This window comes from Mirounga angustirostris, unplaced genomic scaffold, assembly GCF_029215605.1.
Source record: "Mirounga angustirostris isolate CCGP_5_RB_7025 unplaced genomic scaffold, mMirAng1.0.hap1 SCAF_16, whole genome shotgun sequence".
In the NCBI taxonomy this organism is placed as follows: Eukaryota; Metazoa; Chordata; class Mammalia; order Carnivora; family Phocidae; genus Mirounga; species Mirounga angustirostris.
This window is the reverse complement of record NW_026991724.1, coordinates 23,104,889-23,128,030: the sequence shown is the minus strand read 5'-3', so window position 1 is coordinate 23,128,030 and position 23,142 is coordinate 23,104,889. Positions and strand designations below refer to the sequence as shown.

General features: G+C 38.1%; 1 protein-coding gene across 2 annotated transcripts in view; it reads right to left on the bottom strand.

The window, feature by feature from the left end:
* CDH8 (cadherin 8) overlaps positions 1-23,142 on the bottom strand; it is a 343,095-nt gene that overhangs the window by 218,431 nt on the left and 101,522 nt on the right. For both annotated transcript variants that reach the window (XM_045891003.2, XM_045891002.2), the window contains exon 2: positions 19,354-19,648. In XM_045891003.2, coding sequence (XP_045746959.1) covers positions 19,354-19,648 — 295 coding nt within the window. The remainder of the gene's footprint in view (positions 1-19,353; positions 19,649-23,142) is intronic.

Sequence of the window (23,142 nt, the reverse complement as noted above, 5' to 3'; positions counted from 1 at the left end):
CAAGGTTGTGAGATCAAGCCCTGCATCAGGCTCCACCCTCAGCAGGGAGTCTGCTTGGATTCTCTCCCTCCCTCTCTGCCCCTCCCCACCTCCTGTGCATGTTCTCTCTCTCTCTCTCTCTCTCTAAAATAAACAAATCTTTTAAAAAAGGAAAAACAAAATAATAAATGAACTTTATATTGAGTCACTAAGGGAAAGAATGTTATTGTTTAAGATGGATTCTCTTAAATAGGAGGGAGAAACTTGAATATCAAAAGAAAAACCAATGAAGGAGGCCATGAGCATCTTCTCTGTTACACAGAGAGCACTTTCCTTACTTCCATATCAGTTTGGTTTACACAGGAAGATTGAAGACACAGTATCATGTAAAGGAAATTCCCTCTTTGTCACATTTCAAGATCAGCTGCCTTGTCACTCTGAGAGGCACTACAGATCTTGATAACATTACAATACCAAAATGCCTCATGTTTCTCTAAGATGCGGGATTCCTAGAGTGCTATCAGTTGTAACAGCTCCTTAGCCTCTCAGGAACTGTTCTGTGTCTGGTCATTACTGAGCCTGTCCCAGGCTCTTCCACTGCACCTCTCAGGTCCACAGATCATGAAAACACAACCCTCCGTCACACACACCTGACCTCCCCGCAGAAAAGCCTTTGGCCTGTTTCTCTAACTGCAATTGAAATATTTAGAGAGAACAAGAGAACAATGCTCATCATTTTAGTCCTATCTTCCTTTTTTTTTTTTTTTTCCTTAATACATATTTTCTGAGATACCCGTGTTTGGGTCTTGTTAGGCACAGGAAGATAACAGTGAACACAGAAGCATAGACTTCATCAGGGAGCTTATGATTAGCACTCCAGACATCCATTCCATTCTCCTTTTATACTGACAGCATTCTCAGTTTTATAACAGCTCTCTGATATTTGCAAATATTTTGTAGATAACTACAAAAGTAATCAATAAACTATAATTGTATGAAAGAAAAGACAGGATGATAGGAAGTCTTTAACACACTTGGAAGAAGTGATGACCATCCAAGACCTGGAAGATCAAGAGGAATCACTCTCCTCAGCAAAATCAAGGTTATGTGTGGAGACTCTGAGGCCATCACACATGAGGGACAAAAAGTAGGCCTGTAAGGCAGTCAACAGCTTGAAAACGTGGGGATGTTGGCACAGTTAAATTGTGCAGAGCGTTATCAGCCATGTTATAAACTTTGAACTATCTCTACAATGCAACAGAGAAACACTGAAGCTTAGTAAACAGGAACATGTCCTAATCAGAGAATGCATTAGAATTCACAGAATAGTGAATGCAGACAAGCAGGACGGAGGCCAGACAGAAGTGTAAGTGATATATAATAGTTTCTTGGACTAGGATGGTGAGAGAAGACACAGCAGTTGAAAAGTAGAAGGTGACCCTTCTTTACTGTAACATGGTTAAAATCTACCCACATTTATTTCTAAGAGCAGTGGGAAGGCACACAAGGTTGTGTGGCAAGGGAATGCCAGGCTCAAAACCCTGTTTTAGAAATAATCATTCTTCTACTGTAGAACCACAGAGGAAGAGATCAATAACACATAGGACCTGTAACTTCCTTCTAACCAATACGCAAAGGTGATGAGGGGGTGGTGATCACGCTATATGAGACTATAATGACTATTATGCCAGAGACTCTCTTGCTATCCATGAAGTAGCAAGTTGCCATACTCTGAGCTGCCATATGGAAAGGCCATGCAGTGAGGAGTGGAGGATGGTCACCAGATAGGAAAGAAACTAAGACCCTCGAGGATCTCAACACTGCCAATAAGCATGAAACCTTGGAATTGGGATTCTTGCCCAGTCAAGCCTCAGATGATGATCTCAGTCCTGGCTGACACATTGATTGCAACTTTATAAGATTCTAAAAGCAGAGGACCTTTGGATCTCCCACATGGAACTCAGCCTGGAACTCAGTAGGAAGGTTAGAAATTAGATGTCAAGAATTATTTTATGGGTAGGTAGCATCACAGAAACAAAGAGTAAAGATATGGCCTACAAGAAAAGGTAATAGAATAAGTGATTATTTGAACAGATGAACTAGCTTAATTCTGAAAATATATCCTAAACAAAAAATATCTTGTAAGAAGACTCAAATTTATGTACACTGATCTCAGAGAATCCAGGAGCATGTTGACTTAGAAGACCAACCACCGTGACCTTCATAACACGGAGTTATGCCTCAGAGCTTGGGCCAACTGACATGTGTTGCGTGCCAGGCACAGAGTATTTTATGCTTTCATGTAATTTTCCTTCTTAAATCCCATTTTAAAGAAAAATAATCTCAGATTCAGAGAGGTAAATTCCCTTCCCATGGTCACCCAGTAGTTAGAAGAGGATCCACAATTCAAACACAGTCTGGCTTCAAAGCCTGAGCATTTACCTTTGAACATTTCAAGGAAGAATTACATCAGACACAGGGAAGCACATTTTTATATTCTTTATGCAGTCCTAAGCCTAACCTTGAATCCCACATATCTAAGCATTCCCCACCTTGCTCAAATTGGCTTCTGTAGCATCAGAAGCTCTGTAGACCTTAGAGAGCTACAGATATATCTAAAGAGTCAGGCAAACCTTAAAATTAATCAGGGATATCTTTTCTGTTCAAAGCCGAAGCCAAATCTGATGTGTCAGAACGTCCCTTAAATATCCAACATGGTTCTTGTCTCTGAGGTGGGGACAGGGTAGGTTCAAAATTGCCTTTGTCACCATTGCTGAAAGCACAGCAAAAACTCACTTTTATCATGACATCTTGAAATATCTTCTGATCAGGTGTGTTTTAGTTGATGGTTATAATGTAAAAGCTCCCACCAAATATTTAAAATAACCACACACTTTGGGGCGCCTGGGTGGCTCAGTTGGTTAAGCGACTGCCTTCGGCTCAGGTCATGATCCTGGAGTCCCGGGATCGAGTCCCGCATCGGGCTCCCTGCTCGGCAGGGAGTCTGCTTCTCCCTCTGACCCTCCTCCCTCTCATGCTCTCTGTCTCTCATTCTCTCGCAAATAAATAAAATCTTAAAAAATAAAAAAATAATAAAATAAAATAACTACACACTTTTAAATTCATCCACCTGCTTGCTCACTGAGTACAGTGTTAATGGCTTGTATGTACTGGATTTCTTAGGCCTAGGGATGGAGAAATGATGCGAAAATGTTTTCCATTTTGTAGGAAAGGATCTTTCAGCAGAGCCCACACAGTCCTACCAGCACAGCCTCTGATGTACTCACATGACTTGACTTCTGAGCAAATGATACCATGTGCCTATTTCTCATCAGGTCCAAAGATCATAGGAAATGGTTGCAGCTCCTCTGAGTCATAAGGAAACGTGGAATTTTAATGGATACCCTGCCATGCAAATCTTAGGTGAACAAAATTTCTGCTGATATCTCCTGGCATCTTTGGGTCCTCCTCCTCCATGGTTTCTGCTATGAAAGTCCTTCCACACATCTTTGGCAAGCCTTTAAAGAAAGCAGGTTACCTTCCCTGCCAAACTGTGTGCCCCTTGAAGGCAGGTATGGTTAAGAGAGAACATTTATTGTCTATGTCCTTGCTTGGCATATACCAAAATGTGAACATGCATTTTGCATGACATGTTGCTCTCCAAAATATGAGGAACATTCCAGCAGGGCACTCTAGGTATGCAAGCAATCAGCATTAATCAATTTCAAACCCATAGTGACAAATATACATCCATTCCATTCTCCTTTCATACTGACAGCATTCTCTCAGTTTTATAACAGCTCTCTGATATTTGCAAATATCCCTTTACATGCCAAGGAGCAAGAAGGCTTAGAAATAAAAGCCTTTGGCAGGCAACAGTGTCTACACAAAAGCTACTGACTTTAATATATTTACATATAGCTCACGTTGTAGCTACCTAATATTATGTATATATTTCATTATGTCTATTTAATATTATATTTATCTGGCATTTATTTATGTCAAGTGATACCTGTTCCATGTAGGTTAATGTTATATTTGATACAGGGCAAAAATCCCAGAGGTGAATTTCAAAGGACTAAAGGTGAGCTTGGTGCTCTAAGGAAACTACCAGGGATTTGCAACATGGCCTGCAGACTCCAGAAATGGACTCTTACCCCTTGGTCTTAATAACTGCACTCACAGTTTTGATCTCTGTGACTTCACTATCTATAAATGTAGGCACTCAATAAATGTTTGTTAAATATATTTGGTAACATTAGAGAAAAATAGAGAAGTGGGGATGAAATTTTTTTTAAAGATCTTACTTATTTATTTGACAGGGAGAGAGACAGCGAGAGAGGGAACACAAGCAGGGGGAGTGGGAGAGGGAGAAGCAGGCTTCCCGCTGAGCAGGGAGCCCGATGCGGGGCTCGATCCCAGGACCCTGGAATCATGACCTGAGCCAAAGGCAGACGCTTAAGGACTGAGCCACCCAGGCGCCCAATGGGGGTGAAATTAAAAAAAAAAAAAAAAAAAAAGGCAGAATGCCAGTTCCCCCACCCCCACCCCCTTTTGGATAAAGGTAGTTTTAAAGGTCGTTTTTGTTTTTGTTTTCAAAGTAATCTCCACACCTGACAGGGGGCTCAAACCTACAACTCCAAGATCAGGAGTTGCATGCTCCACTGACTGAACCAGCCAGGTGTCCCTGGGATAAAGGTAGTTTAATAAATAAATTCCTTTTAGAAATAAGTGAGATCTGTTTCAGGCACATTAGAGACCTGTTCTGTGTCCCATGGATGCAGATTTACCTAAACCAACCCTGGTCCTGATATGGAAGTTCCCCCTTAGGTGCCTCGAGCTGGGTACATAATGAAAGGATACCCAAAATAACATATCTAATGGTAAAGTCACCTTCTAACACCAGAATAAAAAAGAAAAGAGAACGGGGAAAGGAATCAACAGGATAAATGAATATAAAAATCAATATATTCACTGACTTCACGTATCTTGGATATTTGGTAGAACTGGTTTCAAGCCCATTTGGAGTACTGAGAGAAAGAAACCAGGCACAAACGCCAAGTGTATGAGTCCACCTATATAAAGTATAAAAGAGGCAAAACACTGTAACTTTAGAAGCGAGTATACTGGTTCTTCTTATGGGCACAAGTGACAGAAAGAAGCCCAAGAATGAATTTCGCAAGGCAAGTACCATTCTGATTTTTTATTTGGGTGCTAATTACATGAATCTGTTCAGCTTGTGAGCATGGGCTCTTATGACATATGCAGTCTACTCTGTGGATATTACACTTTAATGCATAATTTAATAATATGTACCAGGGACAAGAAAAGGCAAGAATACAGAAAAGCCTGAAGAGGAACAAGAATTGTTGTCCTTGCTTATAAAAATTCTGACTTACCGATGCCCTCAGTGCTAAATGAAGCAGGGGAGACAATGCTGGATTCACAACACCTGGTCTTCCTTTCCTCACCGTGCAGTCCCCCTAAAAGGTGCTCACAGTGCACCTGCATAGCATTTACTGGAGTAGTGAGACACTGCAAGAGCCATTCTTAAGATGGATCCTGGCACTTCTCCTTTCATTTAATTTTGACATTGTAACTTGTTACATATACATAAATGTGTGGGGATTGTTTAATATTATTTCATTGTCACCTAATGGTATCAGCAGCCCTAATAATTACACAGGAGTAACAATACAAAAAAAAAAAAAAAAAAGGATCCTGGGGTGATTATGATTATTCAGATAATTCTGTCAAGGTGAGAAAAAGGACAATAAAGACATACTCAGGAATGAATTTTGTCCTTTGTTTTCAGTCTTGATCATCCCGCTTTTCTTTAATAGTAATTTTCAAAAGAACAAAGCACAGAAGACTGTAGGTTATCTTACATCCATTAATAGGATCTGTGAATATAAATGGATGCAAAAGTGACATTGAGCTTGGCATCAAGAGTCTTTTTTCATACTAAACTGAGAATATTCCTTCTCTCATTTTCTCTTTCTTTCCCAGGACAAGGAGATGCATGATCCTTTTAAAAGCTTGGCAGAAGGGACATTTGCAATGATGTGGATGGAACTAGAGAGTATTATGCTAAGCAAAATAAGTCAATCAGAGAAAGACAAGCATCATATGATCTCACTGATATGAGGAATTTGAGAAACAAGACAGAAGATCATAGGGGAAGGGAGGGAAAAATGAAACAAGACGAAACCAGAGAGGGAGAAAACCATAAGAGACTCTTAATCTCAGGAAACAAACTGAGGGTTGCTGGAGTGGGGGGTGGGGTGGGAGGGATGGCGTGGCTGGGTGATGGATACTGGGGAGGGTATGTGTTGTGGTGAGCGCTGTGTATTGTATAAGACTGATGAATCACAGACCTGTACCTCTGAAACAAATAATACATTATATGTTAATTTAAAAAATTAAAAATAAAAATAAAAGCTTGGCAGAAGGGATATCCCATCCCCAATTCTGGTTTAAACACTCCCAGGAATATAACATTTCAGTTCACTGTTTTTGTATGGGCAGCAATTGATGCCAGGTAAAGACAAAACTTCCTCTTTTCATTGTATTATGAAGATAAGCACTACATATCACTCATAGCATGCCTTCTGCTGAAGAGCCAAGATCTTTCAAAGGGAAGACACAAGAGTGATGGTCTATTCTCTAGGTCCATATAATGAAAAAAACTGCATATAATTTGAGTGGGCATAAATATTATCTTTATACACAGTTTAAATATCCAGGAAGAAAAATGCTTCTATATCCTTCAAATCCCTTCTTTCCACAAGCACCAACAGCATGCAAAGGACAACTTTCTATTTCTTAAGAGATGTTTGTTCTTAAGAAATATAATATGCCCCTCCCATTTTGGGGGTGTCATGTATGGAAGGATGGAGTATCATGGAAACCAGAGATGGGAACTGTCTAAGGCTTAGTATGCTTCTAGAACTAGAGCCTAAAATATCCAATAAGAAGTTTCACAGTGTCTCACTTTTTCTTTTCTTTGTTACCTGTTGCATCCCCTTCCCTGCACTGCAAAGTGTAGCTCCTTTTCCATTTCTCTAATATAGACCATGAAGCGATGACATCTACCTAATAGTTTCCACATTCACCTATTTCCATGTTGAACTACTTGGAAAGATAGTATTTCAACATCTTCTCAGTCTTCATGGCAAATACCTGGGGTTGAGACTAATTGAATTAGATCTGATCAAACGCCTACCTGTGTTCCAGAACAGAAGCACCCTTATATAAACTGACTGCTAATTATCCATACTGTCAATGAGGAGATGGACAGTTAGTAGAGAATAAACAAAATAGGAATTAGGCATAGTCAGTGGGGGTTCACTACTGCCTTCAAAGAGGTATGTTCTCTAGAGGTGGTTACTGACTATAAGATACTCATTCCTGTACTCATTCCCTTTTTCACACAAGCTTCCAAAAAAGCAGGAGGGGCGCCTGGGTGGCTCAGTCGTTAAGCATCTGCCTTCAGCTCCGGTCATGGTCCCAGGGTCCTGGGATCGAGCCCCGCATCAGGCTCCCTGCTCCGCGGGAAGCTGCTTCTCCCTCTCCCACTCCCCCACTCCCATTCCCTCTCTCACTGTGTCTCTCTCTGTCAAATAAATAAATAAAATCTTCAAAAAAAAAAAAAAGCAGGAATAGGCAGAGTAATGTTTTTAGTGGCAAGCCAGTAAACAGTGCCTATGAACACATTGCCAAAGAATAGAATCAGGGGGACTCATTTTGACAAGAAAGGAAAGATAAAAAATCCTCAGGTAGCATTTCCCAAAGGTATCACAAGATTTTAAGATAGTTCCTGCTTATAATGTGATCACTGGCACTCATTCAAGTACTTAAGTTCATCTCTATATTAACAGACTGCTTTCTGTTCTAGGTTTTCTACCATTGTTTTGTCTGATGACCTAAGAGGGATATCTTTATCATGTTTTATAGATTATAAACAGGGCTTTGTGGTCAGTGTTTTGGCAAAACCAATTAGAACTTCTTACAAAATTAAATATAAGCTTACCATATGATCAAGCAGTCAAATGAACTGAATTTTTTCAGTTCAGTTTATTTATCCAACTGAACTGAAAACTTACTTCTAAACAAAAATCTGTATCTGAATGCTAATAACAGCTTTATTTATAATCACAAAGAATTGGAAACAATCAAAATATCCTTCAGTAGGTAAATGGATAAACAAATTATGGTAATCCACACGACAGAGTAGTACTTAGTAATGAAAAGGAATGAACTATTAAGCCATGCAAAAACATGGATCAATCTTAAATGCACATCACTAAGTGAAAGGTCTACATACTATATTCCTTTATATGACATTTTAGGAAAGACAAAATTATAGAGTCAATGAACAGATCATTGGTGGCTGGGAGTTAAGGAAATGAAAAAGTTTAATAGGTAAAACTCAAGAGATATTAAAACAAAAAAAACTCAAGAGATATTTTTAAGGCACTAAAGCTATTCTGTATGATACTGTAATGCTGGACCCACGGCACAATGTATTTGTTAAAACCATTAAACATTATAGCACAATAAATAAATCTCAACATGTGCAAATTTTTAAAAATTAGGATGTCAGAGTTTCCCAGGATAAAATGCAACCTGTGACAAAATAATTCAACTATATTACATATGTATTTTAAAACTTACTGAGGGTGGCGGGGGGAAAAGGAGCAGACCTAAGTGTGTGTGTGTGTGTGTGTGTGTGTGTATAAGTATGCTATAAACACAACACCCTAACATACTAATATACAGATTAGTATACTATTAGTACATATGCTAGTATACTATTCATATATTATAGATTTGTGTAACATATATGCATATATATGTGTGTGTATAAATTAGTATACCTACATGTATTTGTCCTCCCTGTATCTGTGGAGAGGGCCTAGAAGGAAAGGCAACTCAGGAGCAACACGCATCTTGGTTTCTGACACCCCAATAAAAGGAACAAGGGCTCTTTGGATAAACAGTTAAGTCTAGAATTGGAGCAATAATTATTCAAGATACGCCTGGAGCATCATCCTTTACTGGAGCTTTATCCTTCACTTCTTTTAACAACTCTACCATATTTTATCTATTAATCTATGTGCTGATCTATACATGTAGCTATCTTGCCAAATAAATTTCACTGGTTTTCTCTATGTGAAGTTATTGGTAAGGAGAATAGGAAAAAAACACCACCACCTATTTCATACAACTGTGACTGTTAATCAGCCAAGAAATAAAGGCCTTTGGGTCAACAATAATCAAACGATAACTTTTAAAATCCAGTGACTCCGGGGCGCCTGGGTGGCTCAGTCGTTAAGCATCTGCTTTGGCTCGGGTCGTGATCCTAGGGTCCTGGGATCAAGCCCCGCATCGGGCTCCCTGCTCTGCGGGAAGCCTGCTTCTCCCTCTCCCACTCCCCCTGCTTGTGTTCCCTCTCTCACTGTGTCTCTCTATCAAATAAATAAAAAATCTTAAAAAATAAAAATAAATAAAATCCAGTGAATCCAGAAAGTACTACAGCACAAATATCTAAGTTAAAGAAATACTATTAATACATGCATAGAGACACTAAGGAATCCCCGGAACCAGCTCCAAGAGGCAAGGTTCTGAGAAGAGCATGCTGACACCAAAAATATATTGACAACGGTGCCCCACATTCATTTTCAGCCAAGACCTCAGAATTTCACAAATGCGTGTTTGGGAGCTGCCCTGACATGCAGTTGATTCATTTCTCTAACAGGCGAATGTGGGCAAAGGCTGAACTCTATAAGCTTTTACTCTCTGGTCCTTTTTAATTCATGATTTCCTATAATGACAATGTAAGAAAAAAACTCATAGAACTGTGGGTGTTGATGCTAATTCACAGAGCTCTGGACACAAACATGGCCTGAATAACTTACGGAGGATTTGCCCTTTTGCCTCTGGAATCAATAAACATGTTGAGTCCTAAAATATTAATTCTCATATGAGGGCAAAGAGACAAGGAAGACAACAGGATCATCAGATTGTCTGGGTAGAATCCTACCTTGGTTTCTCAACCCTTGACCCAGAATACAAGGTTTTTCTACAGTATTTTAAATTTCCTTATGATAAGTACAGACTTACTGATAGTAGAATATTTCAGTATTTCAAATATGTATCTCTAATGAAGGTTAGCTTCTTTATGCAAAATAGAAACTACACAATCCTCATGTCATCTTAAGAGTTTCAGAACCACAGCTGTTCCAGGCATTCATATCAGGTAGAGCAGCTGGATTTCTTTTGAGAGTATTTATTTCAATCCCCACGATTTCCCACCCATGTTTTCCTAAAGAATTTCAGTTTTGTTCATCACTCTGAATCAAACAAGACAAAAAAATATAATCAAATCCATCAAGATATGTATTTCCCCCTTCTTACTTGGCATCTTTCCTTTAAAATAGAGAAATGGTATCATTTTTTTTTTTAAATCTAGCCAAGAGAAAGAAAGAAATCTACGACCTCTAAGTTATAAGAAAGGAGAATGTTAGGTTTAAGGCTTTTTATTAGTGTGAACATTCTTTGATCTTTTAAGCATATGTGACAAAAATTGTTTAATAATAAAAAAAAGAATATGAAATGGATCTCTTTATTACTTTGAGAATCTCCTTTATATGGGACTGAAATAAGTACTGGGCAGTGACAAGAATGACAAGTGAATTCATGTAAGCTACAGTCATCATAATTTTTAATTCACTCCTCAGAAATTGCAAATTTTACTGTTTAGCTACATGCTAAACTAACATGTGGCCTTGCATAGAATCGAAAATGCCTTCTCATCAGACATGCATTTGTAAAGCTTTTGTAGTGTAAAATTATGTTAGTGCTGCAAGATATTTATAAAAAAATAGTTTCTGGGATCATATAAATGTCTGCATCTCCAAAAGAGCATATAATACAAATTTATCAAATTATGATATATTAACACTTTGAAGACTTGGAAGCACAAAAGCATTTCATTTTCTTTAATTCAGTGTTTATCAGTTGAATCTGATTTTTCTTTTTGTAAACCTGTTTTGAATATAGATTGGAAAATGTTGCCACAGGCCTATTATACCATAAGAAACAACTGAGGTATATAGGAGAATAAAAGCAGAGAGTATTATACCGTTTCCTGCCTCCATTCCTAGCTGTGTGCCATGTGAACAATTTAGTACAAAAGCCATTAAGCATGGCTGGGTGTGATAGGAATCTGTGTAAGGGTAGGAAGATGGAGGGAGAATACAACAGCAGGTAAACATTTATGTGAAGGATGGGGGCTGGGCAGAAGCAGTAAATGGAAATCCCTTATTACAGGATGTGAAGGGTGATCCAAATAATAAATATACTGAGGATAAAGAAACTCAGGTTTCCTATTGTTGGAGAAAAAAAAATATATATGTAATGAACCCTCTGGTGTCACTTTAGAATTGGAGGTTTAGAGATGAACTCACGGTTTTCAAAAGATAGATAGTGTTTTAGCTTCCTTTGGCTACCATAACAAATTATCACAAATTGGGTTGCTAAAAACAACAAGAATTTATTCTCTCACAGTTCTGGAGTCCAAAATCGAAGCGTTGACTGGCCCACGTTTCTTCTGAAAGATGTTCCCTTGCTCCTTCCAGCTACTAGTAGCTCTTGGCATTCCTTAGGGGAGCACGACTCCAATCTCTGCCTCCATCTAACTCAAGGCTTCCATTTAACTAACTCAAGGCTTCCATTTAACTAATTACATCTGCAAAGACACTAATCTAAAGTCCTCCGCAGACAAAATTTAGGGGGAACACCATTCAACTCAGTAGAGATAACGCTGTGTGTTGTGTGTGTTGTGTGTGTGTGTGTTGTGTGTGTGTGTGTTGTGTGCATGCACGTGTGCACATGCTCCCGTACATTCCTTTGTTCTGTCCTGTCTGCTGAGATTTGGCAGTAGCAACCAATATCCTGCATTTGCACCAAATACCAGTCTCATTTAAATGGAACGTCTCTGACAAAGCAGGAAAGAATGTCCAATGGAAAAAAGACAGTCTCTTCAACAAATGGTGTTGGGAAAATTGGATAGCCACATGCAGAAGAATGAAACTGGACCATTTCCTTATACCACACACAAAAATAGACTCAAAATGGTTGAAAGACCTCAATGTGAGACAGGAGTCCATCAAAATCCTAAAGGAGAACACAGGCAGCAACCTCTTTGACCTCAGCCGAAGCAACTTCTTCCTAGAAACGTCGCCAAAGGCAAGGGAAGCAAGGGCAAAAATGAACTATTGGGACTTCATCAAGATAAAAAGCTTTTGCAAAGCAAAAGAAACAGTCAACAAAACCAAAAGACAACCGACAGAATGGGAGAAGATATTTGCAAATGTCATAGCAGATAAAGGGCTAGTATCCAAAATCTATCAAGAACTCATCAAACTCAACACCCAAAGAACAAAGAATCCAATCAAGAAATGGGCAGAAGACATGAACAGACATTTTTCCAAAGAAGACATCCAAATGGCCAACAGACACATGAAAAAGTCCTCAATATCGCTCGGCATCAGGGAAATCCAAATCAAAACCTCAATGAGATACCACCTCACACCAGTCAGAATGGCTAAAATTAACAAGTCAGGAAATGACAGATGTTGGCAGGGATGCGGAGAAAGGGGAACCCTCCTACACTGTTGGTGGGAATGCAAGCTGGTGCAGCCACTCTGGAAAACAGTATGGAGGTTCCTCAAAAAGTTGAAAATAGAGCTACCATATGATCCAGCAATTGCACTACTGGGTATTTACCCCAAAGATACAAAAGTAGGGATCCGAAAGGGTACGTGCACCCCGATGTTTATAGCAGCAATGTCCACAATAGCCAAACTGTGGAAAGAGCCAAGATGTCCATCGACAGATGAATGGATAAAGAAGATGTGGTATATATATACAATGGAATATTATGCAGCCATCAAAAGGAATGAGATCTTGCCATTTGCAACGACATGGATGGAACTGGAGGGTATTATGCTGAGCGAAATAAGTCAAACAGAGAAAGACATGTATCATATGACCTCACTGATATGAGGAATTCTTAATTGCAGGAAACAAACTGAGGGTTGCTGGAGTGGGGGGTGGGGTGGGAGGGATGGGGTGACTGGGTGATAGACACTGGGGAGGGTATGTGCTCTGGTAAGCGCTGTGAATTGTGCAAGACTGTTGAATCTCAGATCTCTACCTCTGAAACAAATAATGCAATATATGTTAAGGAAAAAAAAAAAGAAGAAGAAGAAGAAGGTAGCAGGAGGGGAAGAATGAAGGGGGGGAAATCGGAGGGGTAGACAAACCATGAGAGACGATGGACTCTGAAAAACAAACTGAGGGTTCTAGGGGGGAGGGGGGTGGGAAGATGGGTTAGCCTGGTGATGGGTATTGAGGAGGGCACATTCTGCATGGAGCACTGGGTGTTATGCACAAACAATGAATCATGGAACACTACATCTAAAACTAATGATGTAATGTATGGGGATTAACATAAGAATAAAAATAAAAAATATATATATAATTACAAAACAAACAAACAAAAATAAATGGAACCAGGTCTCTTTATACAGTTGGCAAATTCCATGGGGCGCCTGGGAGGCTCAGTCAGTTGAGTGTCTGAAGCAGTTTTGGCTCAGGTCATCATCTCAGGGTTGCGAGATCGAGCTCTGTGTCTGAATCCAGACTCAGTGGGGAGTTGGCTTAAGATTCTTTCCCTCTCCCTCTACCCCTCCACTCTGCTCCTGCTCCCCTTCAGATAGACAGATACATAGATACATAGATATAGAAAGACAAACAGACAAACAGATGAATGAGTGAATGAATGGCAAATTCCAGGGCTGGGTCAGGGAAAGTACAAAAGAAGCCTGGAAGACTTTGGCCAGTGATAAGACTGTACCCAAAGAATGATGAGGCATGTCAACAGGACATAGAATCAGTTTCAAGGGCATGTCATGGCCAAGTCTGGTGTAAATGATATCATATACATAACTATTAACACGGCATCAAGATAATGAAAATAACTATCACAACTCATTAAAACAGAAATCTACAAGTCTAAACTAATATAAATAAATACACAAGCAAATAAATGGGAAGAAAATTAAGCTTTTCCTTAGAGAAGAATGTCAAGTAATAAATGCAGATGGAATGAGGGAATTAGTACAACCACCATGTGGCAGCCAAGAAACCTCAATGAATGCTAAAATTGGGGGGGGGGGGTAGTAATTTGATGAAGAATAAGATATTTACTTAGATGCAAAGTATCTGCTTACAAAGTTGTTATCAAGTACAAAGAGAAAAAAAAAAACTTTACAGTGGACACACACGGTTGGATAACACCTTAATGAAATTATTATCAAAATTATTATCACCGATAATGGAATAAATCAGAATCTTGTTCCACTTGATACAAATCAATGTTATCTGTGATAGCACTACCTAAGATGCCTATTCTGGATTTAATCTCAAGGAAACATCAGACAAATCCTAACTAAGGAATTCTATACATCAGTTTTTCTATAATCTGCAAGTGTGAAGGTCATAAAAGCAAAGACTCAAGAAACATTCCAGATTGAAGCATTCTAGAAACATAATGGTAATGCACATGCAGTCCTGGATTTTATCTTTTTAATATTAAAAAAAAAATACAGCACAATTGGAGACATTTGACCAAGGTCTGTGCTTTCAAGAGCAATCAATGGCATATTGATACAAATTTCCTGATAATGACGGCTGTGGAAAAAAGCATCCATGTGGGAAGGACTTCCTGAGGTTTTCCATGGTGATGGGGCATCAAGTCAGTGGCTTGGTCTCACACGGTTCAAGAAAAAAATAAACTCTATAGAGCTCCATTTACCCCTTTTCTCTAAGATCGAATGTTTCACTTTATCTTTTTTTTGAAGGCCAAGAGAAATTCTCTAAGATTAAGGGTATTCCAAATCAAAGATGATGAAAAGACACAAAATAAATAATATGTATTTTAGATGGGCCTTCCTCCAAAAGAGGATCCGAGCATGTTTATCATAAAAGAAGATATTCATAAAGAAGAGGCTTAATATGAATGACAAGAGAAGACAGAATGAGAATAACACATAGAAGGAAAAAGACTGAAATTATTTTCAAACTTTAACATTTTCCTTTGGCTGAGTTCGTGTTCAAGGAGAGTAAGTTCACTAGCATACTGTGTACTGACTTCCATAACTGCCCGTTGTAAGCCTTTCGCAAAGTAGTGAGATGTGCCTTTTTCAAATTTATCTTACTAAGTCATCTCTTAACTTTCTTCTGATATTTTGACGCCTATTTTTTGTGGAAAGCGCATTCTCCTTTTGCATTCACGACCAGGAAATCTAGAGTCAATCTCCATCACTCTCTTTAGTCTTTATCTTTATTATATTAACAGTACTTCAGAGCCAGTGTTCACCACATGGCTCCTAATTAATTTTATTGTTATTTGAATTTCTATGTGATGTACTGTTGTTACATTTCTCAAGTGCTTAGGTGCCTATCTTGAAAATTGTGTCATACTTTACCCAAACTTTTCCTTTCCAAATCCCGTCTTAGTTTTCAATTTAATTTGCAAAGTATGTTGACCTCAAGTGCTCTTCCACCTTGTAAAAATATTAACTATTATAAGTATGCAGCAGAAGCACAGTGCTCATATAAACAAAATTCTCTAGAGATATTATCAAAGATTAGCAGAGCGTACTGGTTAAACCCATGAGAGGTAGAGCCAGATGTCTGGATTTAAATCCTAGCTCCTCCACTTATTATCTGGATTTGGATTAGCTATTATTTTCCCCATTTTTCTGATTAAAAGTAATGAGATATAAGGAAGTTAATATCAGTACTGATGTTACAGGGTTGTCACAGATATTAGAAGCATTTAACACAGCTTCTGGCATATAGCAACTTTTCAATACACATTGATCATCATTAGAGAAGTCCTGAGTCTCAAAGAAAACTAAGAAAACCGCCAATGTCATGTGCTAAGTAATTGTGTACTCTACAATACAGGAATGCCTACCAGCTTAAGCACTATTTGGCTTCTCATCGCTTCACACTTGCCTTCACTAATATGCCCTTTTGAATAAAACAGGGTTCATTCCAACATGTACATTTTTGAAATATAAAGGTAAGGCTTGCTGAGAAATTTTTCATTGACTCAGCCATTCGTATCAGTTTACTGAATCTTACTAGTAGAAGTAATTCACAAATGGATGGCTGTAAAGAAACCAATATATGTTGGTCACTAACTCTATGCTCTGCCAAGTACTTTAAATATAATCACTGAATTCTTCCCAACGTATTTATTTAGGTAGAGATCACTGTGCACACCATACAGATAAAGTAAGGCTTATATGGATTATGTCACTTACACAAATAGAAGGCAAATTTGCAGCCAAATAATCTGAGATTCTATTTTCAACTCAAATAAAAGTTTATTTTATCTGAACACAGGTGTAGGCATATGGTCAGGGTTAAATACCCATCACTGCAATGTACAACGGAATTAAAAATATCTATTTTGTCTGAAACTCAAAAAATGTAGGTAAATGTGCCCTGAAAAACCAACTTCAACAATGTTAGTTTGGGATTCACAGTTAAAATCAGACAAGCTCACATGCCATTCTTTATGTGGTATTGCTATAAAAGTGAATTCTCATCAAGTTCTGAAATTCACAGTAGAATATAAAAGAGCTGTGTCTCCAGCTTCCAAGTAAGATCTTTCCAAAACAATCTGGCTGCCATTTGGGCAAATATATACGTGTGTTTTTGTCTTGACAGCTTGTCAACTGGCAGACAGTTCTTGAACATCACATTCATTTCAATTTAATATTGGTAAATTTCTCAATTAGAATTTTTATCTTTCACTTTCTGCACAATGAAATCCCTAGTCCTCACTGGCATTCCTCAGTTGGTATTTCTGCAGTAGCAAAGGAAGAAAAATGAAAGAACTAAGGAGGGGAGGGAAGAAACAGGCTGAGAGAGAACAGTGGTAATGGGGAGAGAAAGGAGATAGTAGCTGGCCTTCATCCTGATATTCACCTTCATGAGAAATGAAGGGAATAATTCACAGTTGACAATAAAATAGTGCAGCTGCTTCTGCTCCCTTTAACCACAGAGGCTGGAGTCAAACAGAAGCCAGACACCCAATGCATAAAATCAATACATGAGGAAAGGTCCAAAGGTAACGTGGGGAATAGATGAATAAAAATAATTTTAAAAACCACCACAACAACTAATTTTGAACACTTACTTACTTCACGGCATACCTTTCCTTGTACTTTATCATGCAATTCTCACACAATGAAAGCAAGATGGAAATTATTATCTTTGCATTGTAGCTCAGGAAAATAAGCAATAATTTAACCTCCCTGAACTTCAAAGTCAACCAGATAATAAGGGATGGAACCAGGATTCAAAACTCCATTTTTCTAACTTCAAAAACCACCCTTTCAATGGTAGCACAAACCAGAGGTTTTTTGGAAGAGATGTCACAAGCTACACTTTTTTTTTTTTTAAGTAACTGTATATGTTAGAATAGATTATTTCCTTTGCTCTCTACTTTCTTATCAAGAAAAGTCTTTTAAACAAAGGGAAAAAAATGCCTATATATTTACAAGTATATATTTATACACCGCATTATGTAGCTAATAATATCAATATCCTTTTCTTAGCTAAACGACCTTGAAGCGTGCAGAAGTTTTGGGGATTTTCTTTCTCAACATACTTATCAGGGACACGACTCATATTACAAGAAATGGAAGCCTCTGACACATTTACAATAAATAGATATAGATTTGGCCATTATGATGCAGAAATGACAATGATGAGATGAAATCAACAGTTCATTGTTTACTGGCAATTAAGATAAAGGATTCTGTATGTACTGCGGGTATCCATAGTCCTTTAGAACACCTTACTCTCATCTGGATTAAAAAAAAAAAAAAAGATGAATTAGGGAAATTCTCTGCCCTAAATGAGTTGATCAAAGAAAAGGCAGAGGGGGAGGGGAGGAAAAGGAAGTGTTTCTCAGTTCCTGTTTGCATGTCAGATTCTCAAGGGAGTATAACCATGGAGGTGCTTTTGCTCATTTGTGGGTTTCTTCTGCAGGTGATGGTGATGGTAGGAAGGTAACTGGGTACTCCAAAGCCATAGAAGTTTCCCTAGAAAAAAGTGTCATTTCAACCAGCTGTCGAAGAGCAACCAGATTTTGATAAAAAGAAAAAAAAAGTAGAATTCCTTGCAGAAGAGATAGGCAAAGTAGATGGAGTCTTGGCAGGAGAAATACATGGGTAAGATATGAAGACCTGGAATCAATTCTCATTCGGTGCTGAAATGGGTATATTTACCAAAGTTACACCGTAGGTTAAAAGAGAAGAAATCACATGGAGCCAGGCTATTTACCTAATTCTGGCCTTCAATTTACATGTCTACAATTTATTGTGTTTTTTATTTGTCTCATCATTTCAACTGCCTCCGATTTATGTGACTTTGCCACGCAGGATGTATCCTTGTAGGTTGTCTTAAATGCAATTTGAAACAAACTAGGGTACACATTACATACATAAGAATGACTTTTGTGATCTTATACTCTGAATTTTGGATCCTGCCTCTTCTTGTCAGAGAAGGAAGAGCTCTAAAACCCCTCCTCTTACAGTATAAAGTCTGGGAACAGGGGTTGAGGATAGATAAGCATATCCATAAAAGGAAAAAAGAAAGGGAGAAAATCATGTTTTGAAATAAACACTGCTCTGTAAAATAAAATGGATATTTCACTGCCTCAGCACAAGTAAGAGTGATCCCATCAGTGATTGCAGTGTTCCCACAAAAAAGTTCAGTTACGAAGAAGTCTCTGGCAACTGTGATTTCCTAACTCACTCTTGACTTGACCCACCAGCTCAATCCAGCATCTGGCTGACTACAGATCTAGACTGTCTTCTATTTCTCTATGCACTGCATCTGCATGTGAATATACACAAACAAATAATTAAACATCAAGCAAATATCAATAGGATTACTCTGGCATGTTGGAACAAATCTTGATAAATCCATCTCAGTAACAATACTCAAACTACAAGTCTATGAGAGGAATACAAATTCAGCCTATTGAGGTACTGTCATTGTAAGGAGCGATATTTTAATAAAACTGCTTCGTCAGTTCCTACTACTAAGGGACTAAAGCTATTGAGCTGTGGAACTTAGGCCAAAAAAGGGGATTTGGAAATGCAAATTAGAGATAAGACAGTAATAAATGTCTTTTATTCAACAACACACCAGCCCTGATGCCAGGAGCTATTTTAAAGATGAGTCTTAACAGCTCTGTGAAATTGGAAGCTTACTTACCCAAAATGGACATCTCTGGCACAGTAGCATGATAGGGTCCATTAAGAAACTCCGGCGCATTGTCGTTGATGTCTTGAACTTTAATAATAAATTCAGAAGGGGGCTCCAGAGGCTTGTTCGTCTCCCAGTCCACTGCCTGAGCTGTTAGAGTATACTCAGCCTTTTCCTCCCGGTCAAGTCTTTTTATAGCATGGATATCTCCTGTTATATCATTTATTTGAAATATTGTCCCAGCTCCATCGCCTGATAAGATATACTTGATTTTTTTGCTCCCAGGATCCAGGTCTGTGTGCAGCTAAAATGAAAAGTGGCATTGGTTAGCGATGGGGCAATTTGCAAAGTTATTTTTTAAGTACCTCCTGTTCGAATATCAAGTTGGTTCTTTCTACATTCATCCTAACTTCATCAATTTCTACTAACAGTAGTTTTACAAAGAGTTTATACACTGTATGCATATCAATCAAAATAAAATATAATGAAATTTATACAAATCAGTTAGAACTGTTTTAAAAAGTACTCTGACCTGTTTGGTGTAAACTGGCATGCATTTAGAATGATAAAAAGATCAAGAGGAAAACACAAAAATGTATGCATTCTTTTCCATTTATTAATACATTTATCTGAAGTTCTTCTTAGCTACCTTTAATGGATCACTCTCTGTGTGCCAAGAACTATGGGATTTGCTTCTTGTATATTAATTCTCTTAATTTTTCCGAAAGTTGATGAATTAGAATATTTCACATGAAACTTAGAAAAGCGAAGTTTGGGCTCCTGGGTGGCTCAGTCGTTAAGTGTCTGCCTTCAGCTCAGGTCATGATCTCAGCGTCCTGGGATCGAGTCCCACATCGGGCTCCCTGCTCGGCGGGAGGACTGCTTTTCCCTCTCCCACCCTTCCTGCTTATATTCCCTCTCTCACTGTGTCTCTCTCTGTCAAATAAAAAAAATAAAAGAAAAAAAAAGAAAAGCGAGGTTTGACAAGGCACATAATAACCTCTCCAAGGTTCGTATGTGTTGGAATCAAGTGCAGTAGACCCAGAATTCATCTCAGATCTACCTGTTATATTTATAAAGGCAAAAATAATTCAATCTGATGCCTATTAAGATCTTATGTTCTCTAGGACCTTCTTTTCTTTGATCTGTACAATGCTTCTGGTCCAGGAAAATTATTCCAATTTTACAGAGAAGATTACTGAGGCCAGAAAAGGGACCCATCTGGAAAATCAAAACTTCACAAGAGAAATACAGATTCATCTCAGGTCAGGTTCTCACCAGCTAGACCCCAAGACTTGACCTTTACTGCTTCCCTGCTTGCAGACCTTTGTTCCACATTTTTCCTTAAGTTCTCTTTCCAGCTTATCTCTTAACTCAGGCAAAAGACTCTATGGGCATAACATCCCATGATGGAAACCACAACTATCCCTCAAGTGTTAAGAACTGCCTGGAGGAGCTTTCCGGGGATCCAGACCACCCAGCCCAACATGAACTAAACCCTGATGCATTCCTGCGCAGATGGACCATGGAGTGACCCACAGAGTGACTGACAGTCACCTTTACCTGATTATAATAGTAGAATCTCCTCCCCAGGAAGAGCACAGCCTCATTTACATAACATACATGTACATATACAGGCATGTTTCTGTAAGGCGCATGTGCACAACCTTAAGGCGGCCTCTATATCCTATGACAAGGCTCCCCTTTCTAAAAATTCATCCTAACCCGAAACAAAAGGAACGCATTCACCCTTGCTCTGGAAGTCACAGCTTTGGTTACTCCCCACGGTCTCCTTATTTGCCACAAATAAAGTTCACTTGGACAACAACACCACCTGGCGTAGTTTCTGTCTGTGACTCACCAGTGATTGGACTCATTAGTTCAGTTACAAGGGTAACAAAAATTTACTGAACACCTACTCTACCTGAAACATTTTGGTAGGTACTAGGGAAAACAGAATCCCTGCTTTAAAATTTCCAGTTTACTCTCAAGAGGGAGACAGGAGTGTCCTGATACATGGTACATCTTCTTTATACTCTGTTGGACTCCTGTTAAAAAACTAAAATAAAACAAAAATAAATATACTTTAGTTTGCATTTTTAAAAGAAAAATTCATTGAACTATAGCTGTAAAATGGTGCTTAAATGCACATATTTTCAGAATATATATATATAGCTCCAGTTACTGCACTGTAAGATTTCGAATTTCAAATACTTGTTCCTTTAAAAAAAAAAAAAAGGCTGTGTGGAAAGACACTCCTAGAAACTCAAAAGACATTCTGTTCTCTTGGGATCTCTTTTTATTCAGAACAGGCTCTATTGCTTTCTTCGCCAATTTAAATTGTATTTAGTGCTTCAATAAATGAAAAGAATATAAAAAAAGACATAAAATAGCAACAAAGAATCCAAATGCATCTAGATCTCCTACTTTACTTGAATATTTTAAAAAGTTAAAGCATAAGATTACATCAAATATTTATTGAATCTCCAAATGTATCCCTTTCATTTATTGTATTAAATTTATTAACCAGAGCAAATATTGAAATGCCACTTTATCTTAATGAATGTGGGATTATAATTCATTAATGTGATATTAATCCTAATTTATGATCATTTTAATTTATGTGCATTTTAACATTTCCATTAGCATTTTTATTAAAAAAAGAAAATTTGAATAATATATCCTTCATAGAGGTTTCCATCCACATGCTAGGCAGCCCTGAGACACAGAGGTATTGGGATGTGTCACTCTTGTACACAGCATTTTTGCTATGACAACTCAAAGTCATTCAAAATGGTGTTATCATCATTTATGTCGGAACTTAATTGTGTCATATTTTTCTTTACATTTATCAGTAGCCTCTGATAAGTAAACTGCATGTAATCTTAACTTAGGTTTTGATGGTCCCTTGTGTTTAAAAGTTACTGAGGCAGAAGGGGAAAGCACAGGTTTCTGAAAGAGTAAAACAAAGCAACATTTAGGTCTTTATATGAAATGGAGAGATGAATGCATGTATTTGAGCTTCAGTTACTTTGCCTATAATTTAGGGATAAAACATCTACTCTGCAGGTTTGATTTTGGAATCTGAGATAATTTATTTGAGAAATAGAGAAAAAAGAGTGGACAAATTAAGTGTACAATAACTAAAAGTATTTTTATATCATATTCAACCATTTGCAACTATCTGAAAACTGCAGCAAGCCTAGTTGTAACTCAAGTGAAAGCAAGTTCCCAAGACTCTATCATGAAAAAAATGGGAAAAACAAAACAGAACAAAAACCAAACCAACAAACAAAAAATCCTTAGTAAACTCTGTATGCTCTCTCTTTCATCAGGAAATTCATTTTTAGCAAATCTCAGTAAAATCCAGATCGCCTGGCTAACAGTATTCTTGAAAAAGAGAAAACTGTGTTTCTATATTTATTTGGTTCATCCTATTGTTTGTAGCTCAAACACACACACTCACACACACATTCTGGCACATGGTGATTCAAGTAACCAACTTGACATTATAAATAAAAGATTTGTGAGTATGCAAGAATAGCATAAGTCATAAGACTGTAGGTCTGGACTTCAAAGTACAAGAAGACAAGCTGTTTTCTTTGTTGTTCATCACGTAAGTCTGTCAGGACCTGCTCATTTCAATGCAACCTCACTGTTCCTGTCAATTTATCCACCTCAAGACCCTCTCTGTGAAATTATGGTGCAAAAGATATCCCCAAATTTTCACATATTGTGCATCATCTGGAAGCGTGAGGACCACCTCTCCCAAGGGCTGCTTCTGCAACATAGAGCAGG